Below are 20,695 nucleotides of genomic sequence, written 5' to 3'. Positions count from 1 at the left end.
CATAAGATAAAGTGACTACAAGAACTAATTAAAGAAAAAGAAAAAAAAATCAAGAACTATTTATGAATTTAACTCATTTCTTTTTAGTCAGAATTAGAAAAACAAAAATTAAAAAAAAATCCATGAAAATTCTCAAAATAAAAGGATTAAATTTCAAATCTAACCCCTGAAAAATAGAGGTTGTCTTACTTCTCCCCTCTCTTAGTTTAAACGGTTACAAAATTGACTCCAAACTCGTTAGAAGTTTCAATTTTAATACATTTATCATTAAAACATCATTTCTTAGGAGTTTTAAATATGTGTCAGTCACATTATTGTGTGATAAAGAGACATATAATAAATTTAAATAGAATAAACTTTAAATTTTTAAAAAGTTAAAAGAAACCACAAATACTTTATCGCTTTGACCGTAAATATTGCCTCTTTCTTTACCTTTTTTTTTTTTTGGAAGCCTATTTCTTTACTTAGAACCCCTACATCTTCATCACTTCCTATAGCCTTTTACAAATGAATAATGTGATCCACAAATGTTTAAAATTATTAAAACATTGACATTTTATTGATGGAAGTACCACCAAAGTTGTAACTTAAGTTGAGGAACCAATTTTGTATAATTTTTATCTATAAGAGGTAATATAAGACAAACCATGTTCTTTGAGGGTTAAATTTGAAACTAACGTAAAAAGATGGAAATATATAAATCTATTAAATTGCTACATTTATATACATACTAGTCTCAAAGCAGTCAAATCATCATCAAACTTTTTTTTCTTTTTTATTTTTTGCTGGATTACGTTTGTTATTTTTCATCTTCTTTGTATTCACACGTGGCCAACATATATAGATTAGGGATGACGAATTTATAGCAGACAGGTCATCATTAAACTTTTTTTCCTTTTTGGCATTATTCTTTTTTATTTTTTAGTCGGCTACGTTTGTCGCTTTTCATCTTCTTTGTATTCATACGTGGCCGACGTATATAATTTAGGGATAATAATTTTACCCATTTTCGTTTGATAAAGGAATTCGTTTTTTGATTCGAATCATGATTCGTTATAATATTTTTTTTCATAAAAAAATATACATAAATTAAAAATAATTTTAATCACATAATTTTAATCTATGAACTAAACGAACTCATTTATCCGTTATAAGCCGCCTTAAACGAGGCGAAGAAAATATAGTTTAAATAGAGTAGGTTATAAACGGGGTTAAAAGTTTAACCTGGGCAGAAAAAAACATTTTATAATGTAATATAAATATATCTTTTGAATATTTTTATTCTTATTACTAGCTGAGATTGGCACGTGCAAGGCATGTGCGCTTTAGCCTAAGCTGTATTTAAATTACCTTAGAGATTATATTAGATAAAACACGCTAAAGAATTACAATCTGAGAGCACTTTATTTTTATTAGAAAATGAGATGGCACGTGACAAAAGAAGAATAAAGAGGGTGAGAAAGAGAGTAAGTAACTAAACAAGTGACACTAGCATTTCTTATTTTAGAATTAGACCACCCTAAAATTTCTATATTCATTTATTTTCTTTTCTTTTCTTTTCTCATCTTCATCCCAGATTTCTTTTCATTTTCTTTTATTTTGTAGGTTTAGTATTTTTGTAATGAATAAAGATAAAAGTTTACTTAGATCTCATTTTATAATAGTTATTGGATGGATTTTTCAAAGCTAGTAAAAAATGTAATAAGTTTTCGGGAGATCCAAGCGTACATTTAGATAATCACCCGAGCTTACGCTTACCTGAGCGCGTGCTAAGATAACCACCCGAGCGTGTGCTCAGGTAGGGCAGAAGTTAAAAGGTCAAGAGTTATCAAGTATTAATGTCAAGTAACGGTCAACGATTAAAGGTATTCAATGGCTCAAGTTTAATTTATTTATAACGCCAAAAAATATGAAGAGTCTTATTGTATTAAAGAAATAATAAATTTTTGAATTAATTGGAGGAATTAAACTCTCTTAATTTTAATGTATTATAAATTCTCTCGGTTTAAGGAAAAAAGATAAACATTTATTCTTGTTTGTCTTGTGATCGTCTGTACTTTGCTCTTATTGTTCTTATTATTCTTCTAAGGCTTTTTGTTTTCTTTGAGTGTTGTTCTAATTTCCTTACATTATTTGTTTGTTCAATTTAAATTATCAGCCTAAAGACGTTGGACAAGTGTTAGACGAAATTTTAATCCAATGATAAATTTTGTACACTTAAACCTTAATTTAGTTTAGTAACTCTTTTAAGTTTATCGTTTTTATTTGTTTTTGTGTGGTTGCTTGTGAGATTATAACTTTTTAGAGCCCTATGTAGAAGATTTTAAGTGAGTAAAGATCAATGTCAATAATCATATTAGTCACAAGAGCCTACCACAGAGTTGGGGGTATTTTGAATATCCGAAATTCATTTTCCAAAACTTGAGTGCACGAAGAAATCGTCCTCATTCTTTAGTAGAAGCACTGATTTGACTGTTTTGTTTATTATAATGGATTGTTTTATTGTATTCATCTTTAAATTTTTGTAAGATTTATAATTATAATATTTGCTTCGGTTGAATGGTTACCCTTTAATTAAAAAAAAAATACAATTTGTATTTATATATCTCGTCAATAATTTTGTTTATTTTAATTTTGACTCAACAAAAGAATTCCAAAATACTGCAACTTATTAATTCTTTAAACTTTTAATTCCTTGTGCGCACAATAAACGTACACATAGAAAAATTCAATATATTGATAAATACAATTTCAAGAGAAGCATTGAGTAGTAATTAATTTATTAGTTAGGAAAGCCAGCGGCAAGTTTCGCTCTCAAGTCCTTCCGCAAGATTTTGCCTGATGGAGACTTTGGAATGGCCTCGATGAAAATTACTCGATTTATTCTTTTGTAGAACACAACCTGCAACACAAATGCCAATTTCATAATATTATTATGACGGATCAGTTTCAATTTCACTTTGTTGAAGAAAGATTCTTACGCCAATTAGCATACTACCAATAAATAAATTAATAAATAAGAAAAAAAAAAAGAAAACTTAGTTAAGATGGTAAAAAAAATATTATTTTTGTTATTCTACTAAAAAATAAATAATTATCATTCAATTAATAAAGAGAAAATAAAAGTCATAAGGCCACTCAATGATTTAGAATTACATAAATAATAGGTCTCCACAAAATCATGACAAATCATATATTCTTTCTTTAATTTTTTTTAAATAGCATAAATAATAGGTCTGCACAAAATCATGATAAACTATATATTGTTCTCTCCTCAACTAAAATTATTAACAATTCATCTTCTGAATTTTAAAATTTGTTGCGCAAAACGTTCAATTGATAACATATAGTTTATTAGTTCACATGTTTTTTTTTTTATTTAATATGATTCTAATCAAATTTAATGTAAAAAACAAAAAAACAAAAAAACTCATGATATCGAGAAGAATGGGCTATGACCTAATTTAAAACGTGATACCAAAAGGTCATTTTAGAAGCACTACACTCATGTAATCATTTTGAGTCCGTTTAATTCGCTGAATCGAATTTTTAGTTCGAGTCAAAATGTGACTTTATATAAGAGTTTTATATTGTAATAAAAAAGTTAGATGTGACTATTTCTGAGAACTTTTTATTGTAATAAAATTTAAATTCTAAACTCAAATCAATGAAATGATAATAAATAAGAAAAAAAAAAAGAAAACTTAGTTAAGATGGTAAAAAAAATATTATTTTTGTTATTCTACTAAAAAATAAATAATTATCATTCAATTAATAAAGAGAAAATAAAAGTCATAAGGCCACTCAATGATTTAGAATTACATAAATAATAGGTCTCCACAAAATCATGACAAACTATATATTTTTTCTTTAATTTTTTTTAAATAACATAAATAATAGGTCTGCACAAAATCATAATAAACTATATATTGTTCTCTCCTCAACTAAAATTATTAACAATTCATCCTCTGATTTTAAAATTTATTGCGCAAAACGTTCAATTGATAACATATAATTTATTAGTTCACATGTTTTTTTGTTATTTAATATGATTCTAATCAAATTTAATGTAAAAACAAAAAAACTCATGATATCGAGAAGAATGGGCTATGACCTAATTTAAAACGTGATACCAAAAGGTCATTTTAGAAGCACTACACTCATGTAATCATTTTGAGTCTGTTTAATTCGCTGAATCGAATTTTTAGTTCGAGTTAAAATGTGACTTTATATAAGAGTTTTGTATTGTAATAAAAAAGTTAGATGTGACTATTTCTGAGAGCTTTTTATTGTAATAAAATTTAAATTCTAAACTCAAATCGATGAAATGAACGGGCATTTGTCTCGTGACACCGTGATCTTCTCTTCTCTTCTCTTCTCTCGATTTTATTTTATTATTATTAATTTTTTTTTTTTTGGAATCTTCTCTCTAATTTGCACGCATATATAACTAGCGAATAAAAAGAAAAGGCAAATAAAAGGAGCTATAGGGTTTTACCTGTTTAGAAACAAATTGTTTGATTTCGTCCTCAGTGATCTGAGATCCATTTGCCCTCACCACAAATGCAACAGGAACCTCTCCAGCTGCTTCATCTTTCATACTATTTAATAAAAAAAATATTAAAAAAGGTTGTTCAATAATTAGTTTCATTTCTGAACTAACAAAAAAAAAAAAAAAAAGACAAAATTGTTGACATACGGGACAACAGCGGCATCAGAGATGTGAGGATGAGTGAGAAGCAAGGCTTCAAGCTCTGCGGGGGCCACCTGAAAGCCTTTGTATTTGATGAGCTCTTTTAAGCGATCCACAATGAAGAGCTCCTCATCATCATCCACCAACCCAATGTCACCTGTGTGTAGCCATCCTTCTTTGTCTATTGTGTTCTTTGTAGCCTCCGGATTATTGAGATAACCTAAAGAGTAAACATTCATTTTACACCCAATTCTACCATCGTGACGAGGACAATAAACCAACTATATACAGATGTAACGTATATTAAACCTATAGTTCCGCAGAGCTGTAGAGTGCGTTTGGAATTCGTTCTAAAATAATTTTATTTTTTGTATAAAAATGAAAATGAAAACGGTTTCAATCTCAGACATAAATCATTTTTAAAAATGCGTTTAATAGTTTTATCAAGAGATTATTTTTAATATAAAAAAATCAATTAATCTCTCTCTCTCTGCTCGAGATAGGAGAAAACGAAAACAAAAAATGAAAAATGATTAAAAGTCGTTTTTAATTTATCTCTCATTTTACACTAAATTAAAAAATCGTTTTTATTTCCGTTTTTTATCTTTAATTGTGTTAAACGCCGTTTCTCTCCCGTTTTTATTTTTTCTTTCTCAAAAACATGAAAAACAAAAATAAAAAATAATTCCAAACACAGTCATAACTCCTCAAAACACACAAATGAGCCCCATAAGAGAATGAGACCCACCCACCACTTTATTTATGCGGAGTTGTGGCTCCGCCACCGCCACCGCCACATAGCCAATTATCATTTTTGGATTGTGGGTATGATGTATCATATTTGGGCATGTTTAGTTCATTGATTCGAGTTTTTAATTACAGTTGAGATGTGACTTTATGTGAAATTTTTTTACTGTAATAAAAAAGTTAGATGTGACCGTTTATAAGAATTTTTTTACTGTAGTATAAAACTCGAATTCTAAATTCAAAATTTATTAACAATTTGAGCTAAGAAAGAGAAAGAAAATGGATTATCTCCTTCAATAAATATTGTTGATTGAATTTTGATACATACCTTTCATGATCTGATCGCCTCTAATGCAAATCTCGCCAGGCTGGTTGCGTGGGAGGGAGGAGCCGGTTTCAGGATCAACAATTTTGAGCTCTGCATTCCTTACGACAGTTCCACATGCCCCTGGTTTTACTTCCATGGGCTCCTTAGCAAACGCCAACGACATCGTTAGTACTGGCCCTGCCTCCGTCATTCCATACCCCTGCCGTGATATTTAATATTAATCTCACAACTAATGTTACTAATCAAATATTTTAACCCCGGAACATGAAATGAAAAAGGAGTAAATATTTTTATTTTAATTTTGTAATAAAACTTAATAATATGAAAATTAAAAAAAAAAGATGTATTTGAAAACCGCAGAAAAAGGGTTGAAATGCATTAAACTAAGAGACAAATTAATGTTACAAAGAATAATATTGATTTTCTTTTTCCTTTTCAAAGGCTCTATACGGTAAAATTAAGGTATGATTGTATTACAAAACGCTTTACTTTTTTAAGGTAGGCCCTTTTATTCCATTCCTTCGGAATGGCGAGCCTCAAACTTTAACTACTATTGATTGTTACTACTTTTTCTTTTGGTAGGCCCTTTATTCCATTCATTCGGAATGGAGGGCCTCAAACTTTAACTACTATTGATTGTTACTACTCTTTCTTTTGGTAGGCATTTTATTCCATTCCTTCGGAATGAAGGGCCTTTTTCTTTTTAGAAGGTCGGCCCTTATCCCATTCCTTCGGAATGGTGGGCCGTTAATACAAGTAGTGTCGTCCCTTTATTCCATTCTTTCGGAATGGCGGGACGAGAGAGGAGGGTAAGGTCGGACCTTCCTCCATTCCTTCGGAATGGCGGTCCGAGGAAGAGGATAAGGTCGTAAATTATTCTGCAGAACTTTATTATTAACTTGGAACATTAATTTTCTCGAGCGAAAAGAATAATGGATCTTTTATCCTTCAAAGGGAAAAAGAAAAAAAAAAAGGAATACAATGTTTTGAGCCAGAGTACTATTAGGCCTCGTTTATTTCACCGATTCGAGTTTAAAATTTATATTTTATTACAATAAAAAACTCTCAGGAACAATTATATCTAATTTTTTTATTATAATAAAAAATTCTCATATAAAGTCACATCTCAACTCGAATCAACGAACTAAACGAGCTTTAAATTACGCAATAAATGATAACAATAACAAAATATATGCCGATAACATGTTAGGTAACCTACGAATCATGATTAATATTAATAATATCAAAAGTTGATGGGGCCATTACATGTTATTTTTTGTAACATCTTGCAGAACTAGTGGCAGTGGGAAAGGTGTGCATTGGTCTTATTGGGACAACCTAATCAAAGTGGCCGCCTCATCAACGTACTAAGTTATGTCCTCAGCTAGCAAAAGTTATGTGGAAACAAAAATAAAAATTAAAAAGCTGTAAAGGTGGATTTTTTAAATTCCGACTTTTATATTTTTGTCAATGTGATGACTCATGACATGTATGTGTGCCGGGTCCTTCACGTGGAATTGTCAATGTTAATATGGTTCTTTTCACTTTTTTGCCTAGGCAACCAACAAATACCCCTTTTTTTTTTTTCTCCTTAAACAGAACTTATAAATATTCTTCAACTATAGAAAAACTGGGTGAATGTCGTGAAAGACTAATTCAAGTTATTTTCACATATTTAATCGTATCTAAAATTGCTGCTATAACTAAAGAGGTTAAAGAGATCAAAGGATGTCCATCAGATTTTTTTTTTTATTTTTTTTATTTTTTATAATATGGAGCCAACTTGTAGGTCGGAGCAAGTGGCGTGGGCCCTAGCTAGTCAGAATTAGTGTAAAGTTTATCGACCTAACTCTTGTGATCTTTTCAAAAGTTTATCGACAATTCTCCTAAGATCTTTATTTTAAGGGAGATTTTTTTAGTACGTTTGTTGCGTTATAGGTTAAATTTTTTTAATTATTAAAATTGTGTATTTTTTTATTTTTATATAATTTTATGTAAACATAAAATTTAATCTACTCATATGTTAGTAAATTATGGTATGTTAGTAAACTATAAAAGATCTCTTATTATAAAAGAAAAATGATAAAATTTTAAGAGTTCGTTTAGTAAGAGGATTTAAATCATGATAATTCTAATCATGATTCTGTAACCATAACCACGATTCATAATTTTGAGTTTAAATCATGATTCTGAAATTATGATTCAAAATCATATGTTTGAATAACCTTGAACCAAGAGGAGGGTGGTTTTAGAATCATGAGTGATTCTGGTTTAAAACATCACATCAAATTCTGAATCATGATTCAAAAATCAGGACGTTTGTTTTCTATATTCGTCTCTGATTTTGAATCATGATTTATGAGTTTTTACAGTGTTTTCTCTCAAAAAAATACACGTAAAACTAGAATGGTTCTGAATCATGTTTCTAAATACATAAACCAAACGTTACTGATTCTGAATCAGGGATGTTTGGTGGAGGGATTTATTTCCTGATTCGAATCATGATTCGTGGTTCGCTACAGTATTTTCTCTCACAAAAAATTCACGTAAATAAAAAATGATTCGAATCACATAATTTGAATCCTCTAACTAAACGTCGTAAAATCACAATTATAATTCTGGATCCATTTACCGAAGGCTCTAAAGTGCATGGTTTGTCTTAAAAAGAAAAAAAAAGAAGTTTCCATGTTTACATTTATGTTAGGTTACCTGTCCAAGCGTGACGTTGGGAAACTTGGCTCTCACCGTGTATTCAAGCTCCTTCCCCAGCGGTGCTCCTCCGCTCTTAAGAACCCTCAGCGACGACAAGTCATATTTATCCAGACTCGGGTACTTGGCGATCGCCAACACGATCGGCGGCACAATCGGCACAACGCTGATCTTGTACTTCTGAATCAGCTCCAGCAGCGACCCGATCTCGAACTTGGGCATGATCACGACCGTTGCTCCAGCTCTCAGCCCGCACAGCAGCACCGAGTTCAGCGAGTATATGTGGAACAGCGGCAGCACGCACAAAACGACGTCGTCCTCGCCGTAATACAAGTTGGGATTCTCCCCATCCACCTGCTGCGACACGCTCGTCACTAGTCCCTTGTGCGTCAGCATCACCCCCTTCGGCAGCCCCGTCGTGCCCGAAGAGTACGGCAGCGCGACGACGTCGTCGGGGCTGATATCCACCGCCGGCAAGGCGTTCTCGTCGGAATTAGTCAGCTCGGAGAAATGCAAACAACCTTCGGGGACCGGGGCGTCCACGCACACGATCGTGATGTTGTCGTCTTCATTGTCAAGTTTCAAATCCTTAACCTTGTCGTAGTAACAAGCTTGCGTGACGACGAGCTTCGCGTCGGAAGCCCTAGCTTGCTTTAGAATCTCGGCGGAGGTGAAAAAGGGGTTGCCCGCCGTCGTCATGGCGCCGCGATAAGACGCTCCCAAGAAGGTCAGGACGAATTCCGGCGAATTGGGAAGAACAACCATGACAACATCGCCTTTTCGCACGCCGAGCTTGTGGAGGCCCGCGGCGACCTTTCGGGCTTTGAGGTCGACGTCGGCGTAGGTGTAGACATCTCCGGTGGGGCCGTTGATGAGGCAGGGACGAGAGCGCTGCTGGGATTTGTTGGAGAGGCAGTAAGTGTGGAGAGGGAGATGTTTGGGGATGTAGATATCGGGGAGTTTTGAGCGAAATATAATGTCTTTCTGATCCGCTGAATCGGCCATAATCCGTAATAGAGAAACTAACTGGAAAAAGAAGAGAAACAGGTGGAAAGATTTAGGAGCTTGTTTGGAGTTAATCAATGACTGCTCCTGGAGAGGACGATGCAGATGATCCTATAAATTACTCATTATTGGTTTTGTTGGAATAGGTGGTGTGGTTGGTGGAGGGAGTCAGTCGGAAATAAAAGTAGTTTATTAGGGGTGAAATCGGAATGGTAATCCTAAACTTGGGTCATATTGTTTGGCTTTTCAGTGGAAGACACGTATATAACAATGTGAAATGTGAATTTCACATATCATAGAAAAATAACATAATGTGGATATATAAATCGTCAAAATATAACCTAATGTGGGAAAATTTCATGAATTTGTTTCATGAGCTTAGAAGTCGAATTAACTGGATGCGAAAATGCAGAAGGACGAATCTCAAGTACATCTAATTAGTGTGTACGTATATTTGTACATAGGCCGCTTTCAAGTCTTTTAGCAAGGATTTGCATTCTGCTTTCCACGTTTTTAGTGTTGAAAATAGTTTGAAATGAGGACGGTTGGGAAGTGGTGCATTGAACATTGCGTTTGATTCAAGGATCCGTGTTATGACATGGAAATATATATATATATATATATTTTTAGCTTGATTTTTAAAACCTTAAGCAATACTAGTGACACCCATCACTACCTAACACCACACCACACTAATAAGTGAATCACTGGATTTAAGACTTACTGAAGAAGTTCATTTTTTTTTATTAATTGTAGTGTTCATTACTAATAGTAGTACTGTTCCTAACTTTTTTGCAAAATACGATTACTTTTGTTTCTTTTAAAGAGTCACTCTTACACTTAGGGATTGCTTTTTGAATCCTTGCATAAACAATGTGCAACCAGATTGTTTGGTAAAAGTGCAAAGTGGCACTTTATAGAAGCACAATTTAAATTATGTTGTAATTCTGTTTGGGTTTCTATTTTTGCAAAAAGAAAAAATATTTCTTTAAAAGAAAATACACACACACAACAATCCTAGAAAAGTATGTAGTTAAACTCACAAGACATGCTTTTTTTTTGTCCTCCTGTTTTTCTTATTTTTCAATACATAGTAATTTTTGTTTTGCAAACCAAACGAATCCTCAATCTAAAAGTAATATATATATACATATATACATATATATATATATATATATACACACATATCGGTTGTTGTTGGGATAGAGAATCTAAGGCATGAGTTGGTGAAGGGTAGTTTTGGTGGGGTCACAATCATCTGGTTTTTCCATTATATAGAATTAACACCAACCGCAAAAACTAGTGGATAAGTTTGTGAATAAAATGGAGAATTTATTCTAAGTGTATGAGTCTGACTCATGATAAATACTTTTTATTTGTGAAATTATTTAACTAAAAAAATTATAAATTAAAAATAAAAATCTTAACTCATATGCTCTTTTAATGGATACTTTGTCAAGATTCGCATTCTACAAGAATGCTCCTTCACCTACTACGCGCACAAAGGGCCTTCCACAAGCTTTGGTTACGGCCTTACCGGCCCAGACAAGTTGAACATTTCATTTCTTCCGCTTGGTCCGGCCCATTTATTTTTCATTAATAGCAGGATCCATTTTGAGATTTGATAATGATGTTTATTATCTTTTTCATTATAATAGTATTGCCTTGATTATTTATTGGCTAATCATTCATAGTTTATTCCTTGTGGCACACAGTACAATAATAATTTGCTTAAATTACACGTGATCTTAAGGGAACAGAAGAGACGAGACTCTCATTGCAATAGAACAATAATGTTGATTAAAGTTCAAATGATGTAATCCCTCGTAAATAATAATAATAATAATAATAAATATTATTTACGTCATATTTCTATGAATGTTATTCTATTATTTATGCTTTTATTAATTGAATAGTGATTATTTATTTTTTAGTGAAATAATATAAATAATATTTTTTTATTATTAAAAGAATGAGAGAAATAATATATTTGATAGGGTGTTTAATAAATTATCAGAGCAGAATTGGAGGAGGATGAGAGAGAAAGGAGTCTTGAGTGTTTTGTGACAAAAAAAAAAAAAGGAAATCAAAACCTAAGAGACAAGGGTAAAATTAGAGAATCAGTATTTGTTTTATCATGAAAATTCTAAATATGTGATAATTTACTAATAGTAAAAAAAATGCTATAAATTACAGTGGTATGTTTAAAATATGTTATTTACTGTATTTATTATTATTATTTTGAGTTGTGTTTTTTATTTTTTCCTTTTTTTTTCAATATTTTCATATTTCGTCCTTTGGTTTGGGCCTAAACTTTACGTTCAAAAGCTCACCCATGTGGCCCTTTAAGCTTGGCTGATAAATAAGGGTAATTTTGACAAATATTTTTAAAGTGTGTGAGTTATGATTTTTATTCTATATTCTTAATTTATAATTTTTTAGTTAAATAATTATACTAATAAAAGAGTATTTATTAAGAGTAAGAGGTAAATATCTAAACTCATATACTTTTAAAGGTAAATTCTCTATTTTTTCTATAAAACAACTATATTTACACATCTACGTGCTATAGCTGTAAACGTAGGAATAAGGGTAAACAAGATAAATATTTCTTGAGGTGTATGAGTTTAAATTTTCACATCTTATTCTTATTTAATAACCTTTTAACTATTAATTGACTAAAAATGATATTAATTAAAAATAAGAGATAAAAATTCAGACTCATATACTACAAGGAGTATTTATCTCCTTTTTTCTAAATAATATTGTTTTTATGAATTATGATAAGAGTAAAACTAACTAAGATTATGTAGTATCGAACCCTATTAGCATTTCAGAAGGTGAAAAAGAAGAAAACCATCATATTTCTGGTGGCTCTAATATAAAGATCTAATTTAAAAATACATAAAAGAGCTAAAGAGGTTATTTCTCCTTCAACCATATGTCAACCTCTAATTTATTCCTTCGTGTTTTTTTTTTTCTTACTTTTTATATTCTTTTCACTTTTGTTTTCTTTTTCTTTTTTTAGCTTGAAACTCCTGTACAGTTTTTTTTTTCTTCTTTTTCTTTTTTAAATATTTTTCTTCTTTTCTTTTGCGTATTGTCCTTTTTTTTTTTGTTTTTTCGTTTAACACTATTTTACAGTTTATTTTGTTACAAAATCTTTTTTTGAAGTATTTTTTTTCTCACATTCTTTTAATTAAAATAATTCTTTTTAAATATATCCCTATTTAAGTTTTTTTTAGTCAAAACTTTTGTATTAATTTTTTTTGATGTGATTTTTTAATATTTTTGTCATCTTTCTCCAATTAGTAGACTTAGTTTCTAAGAAATCTACGTATTTTGATGTAGGATCAAACTTATAAAATCCACGAGCATAGCGTGTGCCTCAACTAGTATTATTAGAAGAGGTATGAGCCGTTTTGTTTCATTTAATTGATTTTATGTCCCCCAATTGCGCTCCTTTTAAGATTTCTCCCTAATGTAAATATTTTTTACTTTCCCACCCAAACTTAAATTTTTTAAGTGTCTCGTCTACATAATTTAAAAAAAAAAAAAAACTTCTCAATTATTTTGCCTTTAAGTATATAAATTTTTTAGAAGTTTCTCCAGTAAGATCAGAAAAATAAATTACTGATAGTCTTTTGCTGTTAGATCTATATTAAAATTTTTTTGCTCTGCATACTTTTTTAATCTACGATAATTTTAACCAAATCTAACTGTTAAAAGTTGGTCTGATCAATAGAAAGGCCCTATTGGAGAAAGTCTCAACTTTTTTATTATTATTCAAATTATACCTTAATTTTGACTATAAAGTGCATCCTTATTTCTTACTTAAAATTACCGAAAACTATTAAAACATTAAAATTTAACTGTACTATGAGCTTAATTAATTTAAAATAAATTTAGGAAAAGTGATTTAAATTTGGAAATGGAGATAAAAAGAAAAAATATTGCATTGGAATTTAGTTCAAACTTTAATTTGATTGTCGCTCCTGGAAAAAAAAATTATTGGCTCCGATATTATATTGTTGAGAAAATTAGAACGAATTCGTCAAGACAAAATGAAATTAGAAAACAAATTATCACAAAAAAAAAAAAAAAAAAAAGTAAAAAAAAACACTTGTGGGTCATTCAAACCATAAAAAAGTAGAGAGATCCTGAATAAGGATGACTCTCCTTAATTTGAGTATAACAATTCAACCCAAGTTGATCAAATGTTGTCATCATATGAAAACCAATTAATGGTAATGGCGTCCTTTCCAGCGTTGGGAGGAATGTCTTCCATGACTTTCTCGTGGCCTTTGGGGTAATAAATTCCAGTCTTCTCATGGGGAACCCACAGAAGATTGCTGCCGAAAGTACTATTTTCACTCCTAACACTCTTGCTCTTCACTTCCTCTGCCTCCAACTTCACCGTCTCTCGCATCATTTCCGCCGGGTAATTCTTGTGGTAAGCTTTTCGCCCTATCGGCCTGCATACGTATACGTATTTTTTGAAATTGATACGCATCGATTTTACGATACATCACGAAACTAAAATATAATTTATTGAGGATACAAAAAGCCTGAGAGAAACTAATAATTTCTAGCTTCGTTGATTTTACCGAATTAAGTTTTCAATTTTAATTTTATTACGGTTAAAAACTCTCATAAAAAGTTACATCTAACATAAAATTACACATTAATTCAAATTAAAAACGCGAATCAATAAACTGAACGAGACATCAGTTTTACAAATTTTACAAAATTTTAATGCTAATGCACTCACTTTTTTTATAATAAAACTTATTAAGAGACATATGGAGAGGCAGAGTGATCATTATTGCTATTATTTGTTCTTTTTATTATTATTATTATTGTAGTACTAGTAAAGTTACAGGACAAGGACATGATCGTTATTTGATCTCCACAAGAAATGGGAATTTTTGGTGTCGGATCAGTTGCTGAAAGTTGAAATTATTTTAGTGAACTCCTACAGAATATATATGGTAGTGAAGTATGAAGTATGTACCACGGCACTGCCCTTAATTTAATGGAGTGTTTAGTATGAGAATTCGTGTTATGATTCGAATCATAATTTGTAGTTTGTTATAGTGTTTTCTTTCATAAAAAACACACTTAAAAATGGTTCTGAATCATGTTCTGAATCCATAAATTATGTTCACTTAATGTTCATTCGCACGTGAAAGGAGTACTGGTTAAGAAGATAAAAAAAATCTTTTCAAAATGTTTTACTAGTTATTTTATTAGATTAAATTACTAAGAACGTTAGAAATTTTCACAAAATGCAATCAAATTTTGAGCATTCTAGTGGAACTAAAAACAGAGAGAGATGAGAGAGAGAGAGAGAGAACTCACTTGAAAACCATGGAGATGGAGTTCATGGTGTGTACTCCTCTCGCAAATACGTTTGATGCCATATTTACTGGTATAATACGTGTAGCCTCTGCAGTTCAAAGATATATATATGTATGTATGTATATATGTATGTATGTATATATAGTTAGCACAAGGAGAGGTCGAGGATATAGTATTATTGTTATCCGTTTCTCTCTTCCCAATGGAGATCAGTTATGGGACCGTTTCAGCTTATGTCATTGTCTGTTTGAAAGTAGTTTCTCTAGATTGCCAAAGATGCATGATTCATCTCTTCTCTTATAATCAAAAAGAAAAAAATAATGAGGAAAAAGAGAAAGGCACGCTTCATCCATAACTGTTATCAAGCATGGTCATCAGCAAAAGGACAAACCGCAAAATAAAATGAAGATATGGACAATAAAAGTATATATATGTCCATATCTTATCTAGGAGGATTATAGAGTGTATGTAGCGTATAAAATTTTACTTTCTAGGAGAGTTCTATTTTCTCCGTTTTTTTATCATACTAAAAAATCATGCGTTTATTGATTGGGTTAGTCCATCGACTGTTTTGGTGCTGTTTAACGAGCAATATTTAAGTTCGAAGTTTATGTGCCAAGTGAGTTTTTTCCTATTTGAGTATCGGTACTTGTATTCACTCCTATGTTATTTTGGTTGTGGATCCAATAATTGATTAAGGGTCAAATTTCTTTGTATTTAGGGCCATTTGTGTCTTATGTAATTTGTTAATTATCAAATGAAAATTTTCATTTCCAAAAAAAAAAAAAAAAATCCATGCGTCCAAAATCCCACTAATCCCCTCATTACTCTCCATCTTTCAATTTTTTTTTTTCTCTCTTACCAAACAAGCTCTAACTGATTAACTTGTTTCAATTGGTCTCAAACTTCCCCTAAAAACTTTAACTTGTTTCAATTGGTCTCAAACTTCCCCTAAAAACAGTCTCAACTTCTGTTTTTTTCCTGGCCATTGATATTAACCTTTTCCCCATATAGAAAAAGAAAAAAAAATCTGCTAATCTATGTTTGGATATTGAAATAATCAGTCTTTAAGACTCAAAAGGGGAGATTGTCCTTCAAAACTTTGCATTGAGATTTGTATTGCTACTTTTTTTTTTTTTTTTTTTTTTCAATTCGCAAACATGTAAACCATCTTGCACATAGGGGATGGATTCAAACATGTCTTCAACATATTCCAAGGAAATCCATTTTTATAGGATTTGTATGCGTGTAGATTATCAAGCAACTGCATAAATAACTACTTTCCTGTTCATATATTACTGGACTTTCGTTTCCGAGCGATAGACTGTTACTCAAATCTTACACAACAGTATGAATAATTTATTTTACACTGCTATTGAAATTTGAAAGAAACTTGAGTTCCATGCCACTGATTATGTCAGCTCTTTGGCCAAGGTCTTTCAAATTCAGAAATGCTCTAGGATTTTCTTCGGTTTATCTTTTTAACGAATGTTGTGTGCATGACTCAGAAACTTGCCTCCTCGGTCGAGGGCCGCCTTAGAAAGTATCTCAAGCTGTTAGCAACAACCTGCCACAAATGGTACAAATTTTACATCAGTGTTCAACACATAAATAGCCTTTTCGAAGTAGCGAACACTGAACTGCGGACATCAAACATGAGCATAAACCGAAGATTTGGGCTATTCACAGAGCGTGAGAAGCAGGCGAAAAATAATATGCTTCTAGAAGAAATCTAAGGATTTCTTGTTCTTGGGAATCCTTCAAGATCCATTAGTTCGATATTGTCACTACCACCAATATCGTCACTATCATCAATAAGAAAACCCTTAGGATTGTGTTTCAAAAACTTGTTCAAATATTAAGTTCTGATTAGATTCAGGCATGATACACTTTATAGTTACCAGAGAACCCAAGTACTCAGGTGCTTTATTAAGGTGGGGAGAAAATATATAACGGATTAAATAAGTAAAAATTCAAGTTCGAAACTTGTAACCGTTTGTATTCTTAGAAGCTAATAGCAGCGGGAAATCAACCGTGAGCAGACAAATTTTACCTGCTGGAGGGGCTTGATTAAGGCCTTTCCCTTGTAGCTAACGTGAAATTTGGCCTTAGCCAACAATCCCTGTATTGTCAAACAATGAGGAAAATTAATAAACAGAGGGCGGGTGACAAAATACAGGCAGCGTAGGAAAGGTAGAACCTCAGTGTCAAATTCTCCTGATTCCACAGCAACATTAATGTCAGTTATTGTCTTCACAAGGTCTACCAGTAATCCGGGACGATCAGCTGTCTCCACATAAAGCAAGCTGCAAAAAAGACGATAATATTTTAAATGGAGAAACATACAAAGTGAAGGACGCATTATTTACTTTTGAGATTCTCATTGGAAGATGCTATTCATTCACTGCTGTTACTGTCTATTCTCAGGATAAAACCTCAACCATAATTGTTAAAGCAACGGTTTCTGGGTCGCAAAAGCCTATAACTTCGTTACTTCAAGGGGAAAACTTGCGCGGGCATTACCTTCGGTCAGGGCCATCATCACGGATGCTTATGTGAGTTGCTATGTCCACATCAATCTGTGCAATTACAACATAATAAATTAGAATGGAGGATGGAGTTCTTTAACATAATGCTCCTCCAGTTATTGAACTTAGGTCCATAAATTTTTTTATGAAGCAACATCATCAAGTAAGACCAAAAGTTAAGATATGGAAACAAATCCATTTGAACTATTCTAAATTAAATCTGCTAGGGTCCCCAAATTTCTCTTGTTAGTCCAGCAAAAATCATATGTAAAATGGTACAATATCAGAAAATCTTCTATGCTTTGAGTCTTAAAATGGGAAGCTACTTTATTACCATTCAGAATGTGAAAAGAATCACATGGAGTATTTCTCTCTCATGTGTAATTATTGGTGCTCATGCATCAGCAAACTGTAAGGTAGAGGACTGTTTAATAACGTTACATCGCTACTAGACATAACAACGACTTACTTGAACTTGTACACATGAAAACATCACAATAACATCACTCCTTGTCAATTAAGTAAACTACTAAAAACCTTGGGAGAATTCAATAGAATTATTCAAGTAGGTTTAAATGTGTAAAACTGGAAAACTAAAATTAAGTCCATGAACCTGTTGTTTAGGCGGCAAAACCCCAAAAGCTGTTCCCAATGCTAACTGGGAACTGGATTCCTGGTTCACCAACTCAATCCCATCAGAAAGCTTGTAAAAGAGATCTCCAGTGGAAGTTCTAAATCGAAAATTATCTAAATAACAACGAAGTTGAAATCAAATACCGGGTGGTACTCAATTAGATTGTTTATAATTGTCAAACGAATTGCCTCGAGTAACTCTGGATCTTCTACTTTTCTTCCAGTATCGCTGCAAACAAGCATCATCACCATGTCAATCAAATCCAAGAACCGATACTTCAAGAACCAGTATAAAAAATTAATTAAAACAATCTCTGGCAAAATCATTAAGGTAGCTTTGTAGCCATTTTCCCTCGAATTATCTATGATAATCAGTATAATGTTTAGATAGCCCCTAGAGTTGAAGGCAGACAACTTTATAGTTCAACTAGAAGCAGATGTAGGTAAGTTGGCTTTTAAGGCAAACATATAAAAAATTGTATTTGTGAAAATAAAAAATAAAAAAATAGATATTACTGTCCAAGCAAACAGAAGATCTGTTTTCAAAAAGATTAAATTGATTTCTAAAATTTAAGAATTTACGTAAAGCAGATGTCAAAACAGCGTTGCGTTTAACTTATATGTAGTAATGACATCAAATTCATAACACTGATTACAGAGCCAAACACATTTAATCACTGTAACAGACATTAAATAAGAGAAAAAAAAATGAAGCTGAAAAGGAACGAGAATAATAAATACCATTGGCACAATTGCACAGCAAGCATCAACATTACGATAAGACTAAAAACAAAAGTTGACACACAAATAAAGTGTCACACTCACGATTTAGTGATCGCAAACTTGTTGTGCTTCCCTGAGGAGTCCAGATAGACATTTGCCTTGACAACATTAAGGCCTAGGTTTTTGAGTGCGTTCATCTGCACCCGGTTTACAGATAGTTTACTCTACATTATACTACTATTATGACAGAAAAAGATTCACGCAAAAAAAAAAAAATAAAGAAAGAAAGAAAGAAATCAAATTCCATAAGATCAAATTTTCACTATAAATTATGGAACAAAAGAACTAATAACGAAAAAAATAGGGGTGGTAATTGGCTTCATACTGTATCGAGAAGTGCTCCAAGACGATCGCCAAAAGTTATCTCCACTACAGTTGCATCTGGATCAGAGTCTTGATCAATAATAACTATAGGGATTGGAACTGTGTCGGTCTCACTATTACTTTCATCCTGTTTTAATCATCGAGAAGCCAACAGTCATAAAGAGGATGAATCAAAGTTGACGACTAGCGCAATCATGGAAAGGTAATGCAACATAAGCTAAGGACATAAAATCAAAATTGACAACCTCCAAAGCTGTGGACGATGATGCTCGCGGAATGAATGTTGTTACTGAAGCCAAAAGTCTGTCAAATACAGCAAAAACTTAAGCCGCAAAGAACAGCAATGATGGGACATGGAATTCAGATAAGGCCAGTGATTTAAACATAAAGCGGTCAAACAAGCATGTAGTTTTCGAAATTATGACCAATCACCTAGCTTTCATTTTCCCTTTTCACTTCCAATGCAACTGCCAAGGCCTAGTAACAGAGCTTGAATGTTTTCGATGGCCATGACCGAACATATATCAGCTCACTGTAACTTTTTTCTAGTTAAACCATTTTCACCACAGAGCTAAATGTAGTTTAGTCTCATCTTCCAAATACTTAGAAGGATTAAAGCCTTCCTTTTATCTTCATTTATCTATTAGTTTATTTGTTTTTTTATGGATACAATTGAGGACTATCTCTAATGTGAAATTAAAAATTTATGCATCAATAGCCATCACAATTATAATCACATAGACATAAGCCATATATACAAATTACCATAAATTATCATTACACATATTTAAAAAAATAATAATAATGAATGAAGCACATTAAAAAAATTTTAAAATTTTCAAAAGGGCTCAAGTTTAGATCTTTGATGCAGTAACACCAATCACATTTAAACAAAAATGTGGCAGTAATTTGAACGGAGAACAAGTAGAGAGATCCAACAAGTGCCCAAACTTGAAACAATAGCACATTATTTATTTATGTTCCTGCGCAAAGCAATAGAATTTTGAGAAGTAACTAAACAAATTAAATATAATCCTTCCGTAAAAGAAAACCCAGAAAGAAAACTAAAAGAAAACTCAGAAAGAAAAGAACAAGAAAAAGCAAAAAGAATCTTTTTTTCCTCTATAACAGATTACAAGGGAGCAAAGAATAAAAAAATAAAAATAAAAATAAAAAAAAATAAAAATAAAAAATAAAAAGTAGCCCACAATCTCAATTTTGCATACCTTTCCTTTGGAAAAATGTAGAAGCTTTTAGTACCAAGACCAAAGGAGTTCTTCACCACACACCCAGTTGAGAAGGGAACAATAAAGTTGCTAAAAATAGGACTAGAATTAATGTGAACTCCAAAACTCAAAGAAGCCATAGCCATAGCCACAGCCATCTTCTTTCTATTGGCAGATTCCAAAGAGCAAAAATTTCAACGAGAAAGAAGAAATTAGAGAAAACCCATGATTTTGATGTTAAAGAAGATGGAAAAACAAAGAAATAAAGGAGAATGTAAAGACTGGGAGTTGAAGGTGAAGAATGGTTGGAGTTGGATAGGCCTTAGCCTTGTAATATCCGCCATGATCCATGAGATAA

The 20,695-nt window shown here is 31.9% G+C and overlaps 3 protein-coding genes across 3 annotated transcripts; all 3 read right to left on the bottom strand.

The window, feature by feature from the left end:
- Window positions 1–2,713: 2,713 nt before the first annotated feature.
- On the bottom strand, window positions 2,714–9,885 carry LOC21384962 (4-coumarate--CoA ligase 1). Its single transcript, XM_010093797.2, has 5 exons — window positions 8,478–9,885; window positions 5,769–5,967; window positions 4,700–4,913; window positions 4,499–4,601; window positions 2,714–2,902 (listed from the first exon to the last, which is right to left on the bottom strand). Exons 1-5 carry the CDS (start codon window positions 9,480–9,482, stop codon window positions 2,783–2,785), a joined length of 1,641 nt encoding a protein of 546 aa, XP_010092099.1. The 5' UTR covers window positions 9,483–9,885; the 3' UTR covers window positions 2,714–2,782.
- Window positions 9,886–13,695: 3,810 nt separating this feature from the next.
- LOC21384961 lies at window positions 13,696–14,983 on the bottom strand. Its single transcript, XM_010093796.2, has 2 exons — window positions 14,844–14,983; window positions 13,696–13,957 (listed from the first exon to the last, which is right to left on the bottom strand). Exons 1-2 carry the CDS (start codon window positions 14,903–14,905, stop codon window positions 13,696–13,698), a joined length of 324 nt encoding a protein of 107 aa, XP_010092098.2. The 5' UTR covers window positions 14,906–14,983.
- Window positions 14,984–15,969: 986 nt separating this feature from the next.
- LOC21384960 (ACT domain-containing protein ACR11) lies at window positions 15,970–20,673 on the bottom strand. Its single transcript, XM_010093795.2, has 10 exons — window positions 20,338–20,673; window positions 19,357–19,414; window positions 19,113–19,238; window positions 18,830–18,924; window positions 18,149–18,233; window positions 17,985–18,044; window positions 17,367–17,422; window positions 17,044–17,149; window positions 16,897–16,965; window positions 15,970–16,410 (listed from the first exon to the last, which is right to left on the bottom strand). The coding sequence occupies exons 1-10, from the start codon at window positions 20,493–20,495 to the stop codon at window positions 16,348–16,350; spliced, it is 876 nt and encodes a 291-aa protein (XP_010092097.1). The 5' UTR covers window positions 20,496–20,673; the 3' UTR covers window positions 15,970–16,347.
- Window positions 20,674–20,695: the final 22 nt, after the last annotated feature.

The sequence above is a fragment of the Morus notabilis genome, unplaced genomic scaffold, assembly GCF_000414095.1.
Source record: "Morus notabilis unplaced genomic scaffold, ASM41409v2 Scaffold4986, whole genome shotgun sequence".
Classification (NCBI taxonomy): Eukaryota; Viridiplantae; Streptophyta; class Magnoliopsida; order Rosales; family Moraceae; genus Morus; species Morus notabilis.
Note: the sequence above shows the minus strand (reverse complement) of the source record. Positions and strands in the feature narration are given on the sequence as shown.

What these genes read in the sequence shown, in the direction of transcription:
- LOC21384960 (XM_010093795.2), bottom strand. Translation starts at nt 20,495, where the DNA reads ATGGCTGTGGCTATGGCTATGGCTTCTTTGAGTTTTGGAGTTCACATT. An exon ending in ATCTAATTGAGTACCACCCG is followed by an intron (nt 18,045 to 18,148) that starts GTATTTGATTTC and finishes TTGGTGAACCAG; the next exon opens with GAATCCAGTTCCCAGTTAGC. An exon ending in TTTTGCCGCCTAAACAACAG is followed by an intron (nt 17,423 to 17,984) that starts GTTCATGGACTT and finishes GTAATTGCACAG; the next exon opens with ATTGATGTGGACATAGCAAC.
- LOC21384962 (XM_010093797.2), bottom strand. Translation starts at nt 9,482, where the DNA reads ATGGCCGATTCAGCGGATCAGAAAGACATTATATTTCGCTCAAAACTC. An exon ending in AGGCGATCAGATCATGAAAG is followed by an intron (nt 4,914 to 5,768) that starts GTATGTATCAAA and finishes TTTACTCTTTAG; the next exon opens with GTTATCTCAATAATCCGGAG. An exon ending in TCTGATGCCGCTGTTGTCCC is followed by an intron (nt 4,602 to 4,699) that starts GTATGTCAACAA and finishes TTTATTAAATAG; the next exon opens with TATGAAAGATGAAGCAGCTG.
- LOC21384961 (XM_010093796.2), bottom strand. Translation starts at nt 14,905, where the DNA reads ATGGCATCAAACGTATTTGCGAGAGGAGTACACACCATGAACTCCATC. An exon ending in TCCATCTCCATGGTTTTCAA is followed by an intron (nt 13,958 to 14,843) that starts GTGAGTTCTCTC and finishes ATACGTATGCAG; the next exon opens with GCCGATAGGGCGAAAAGCTT.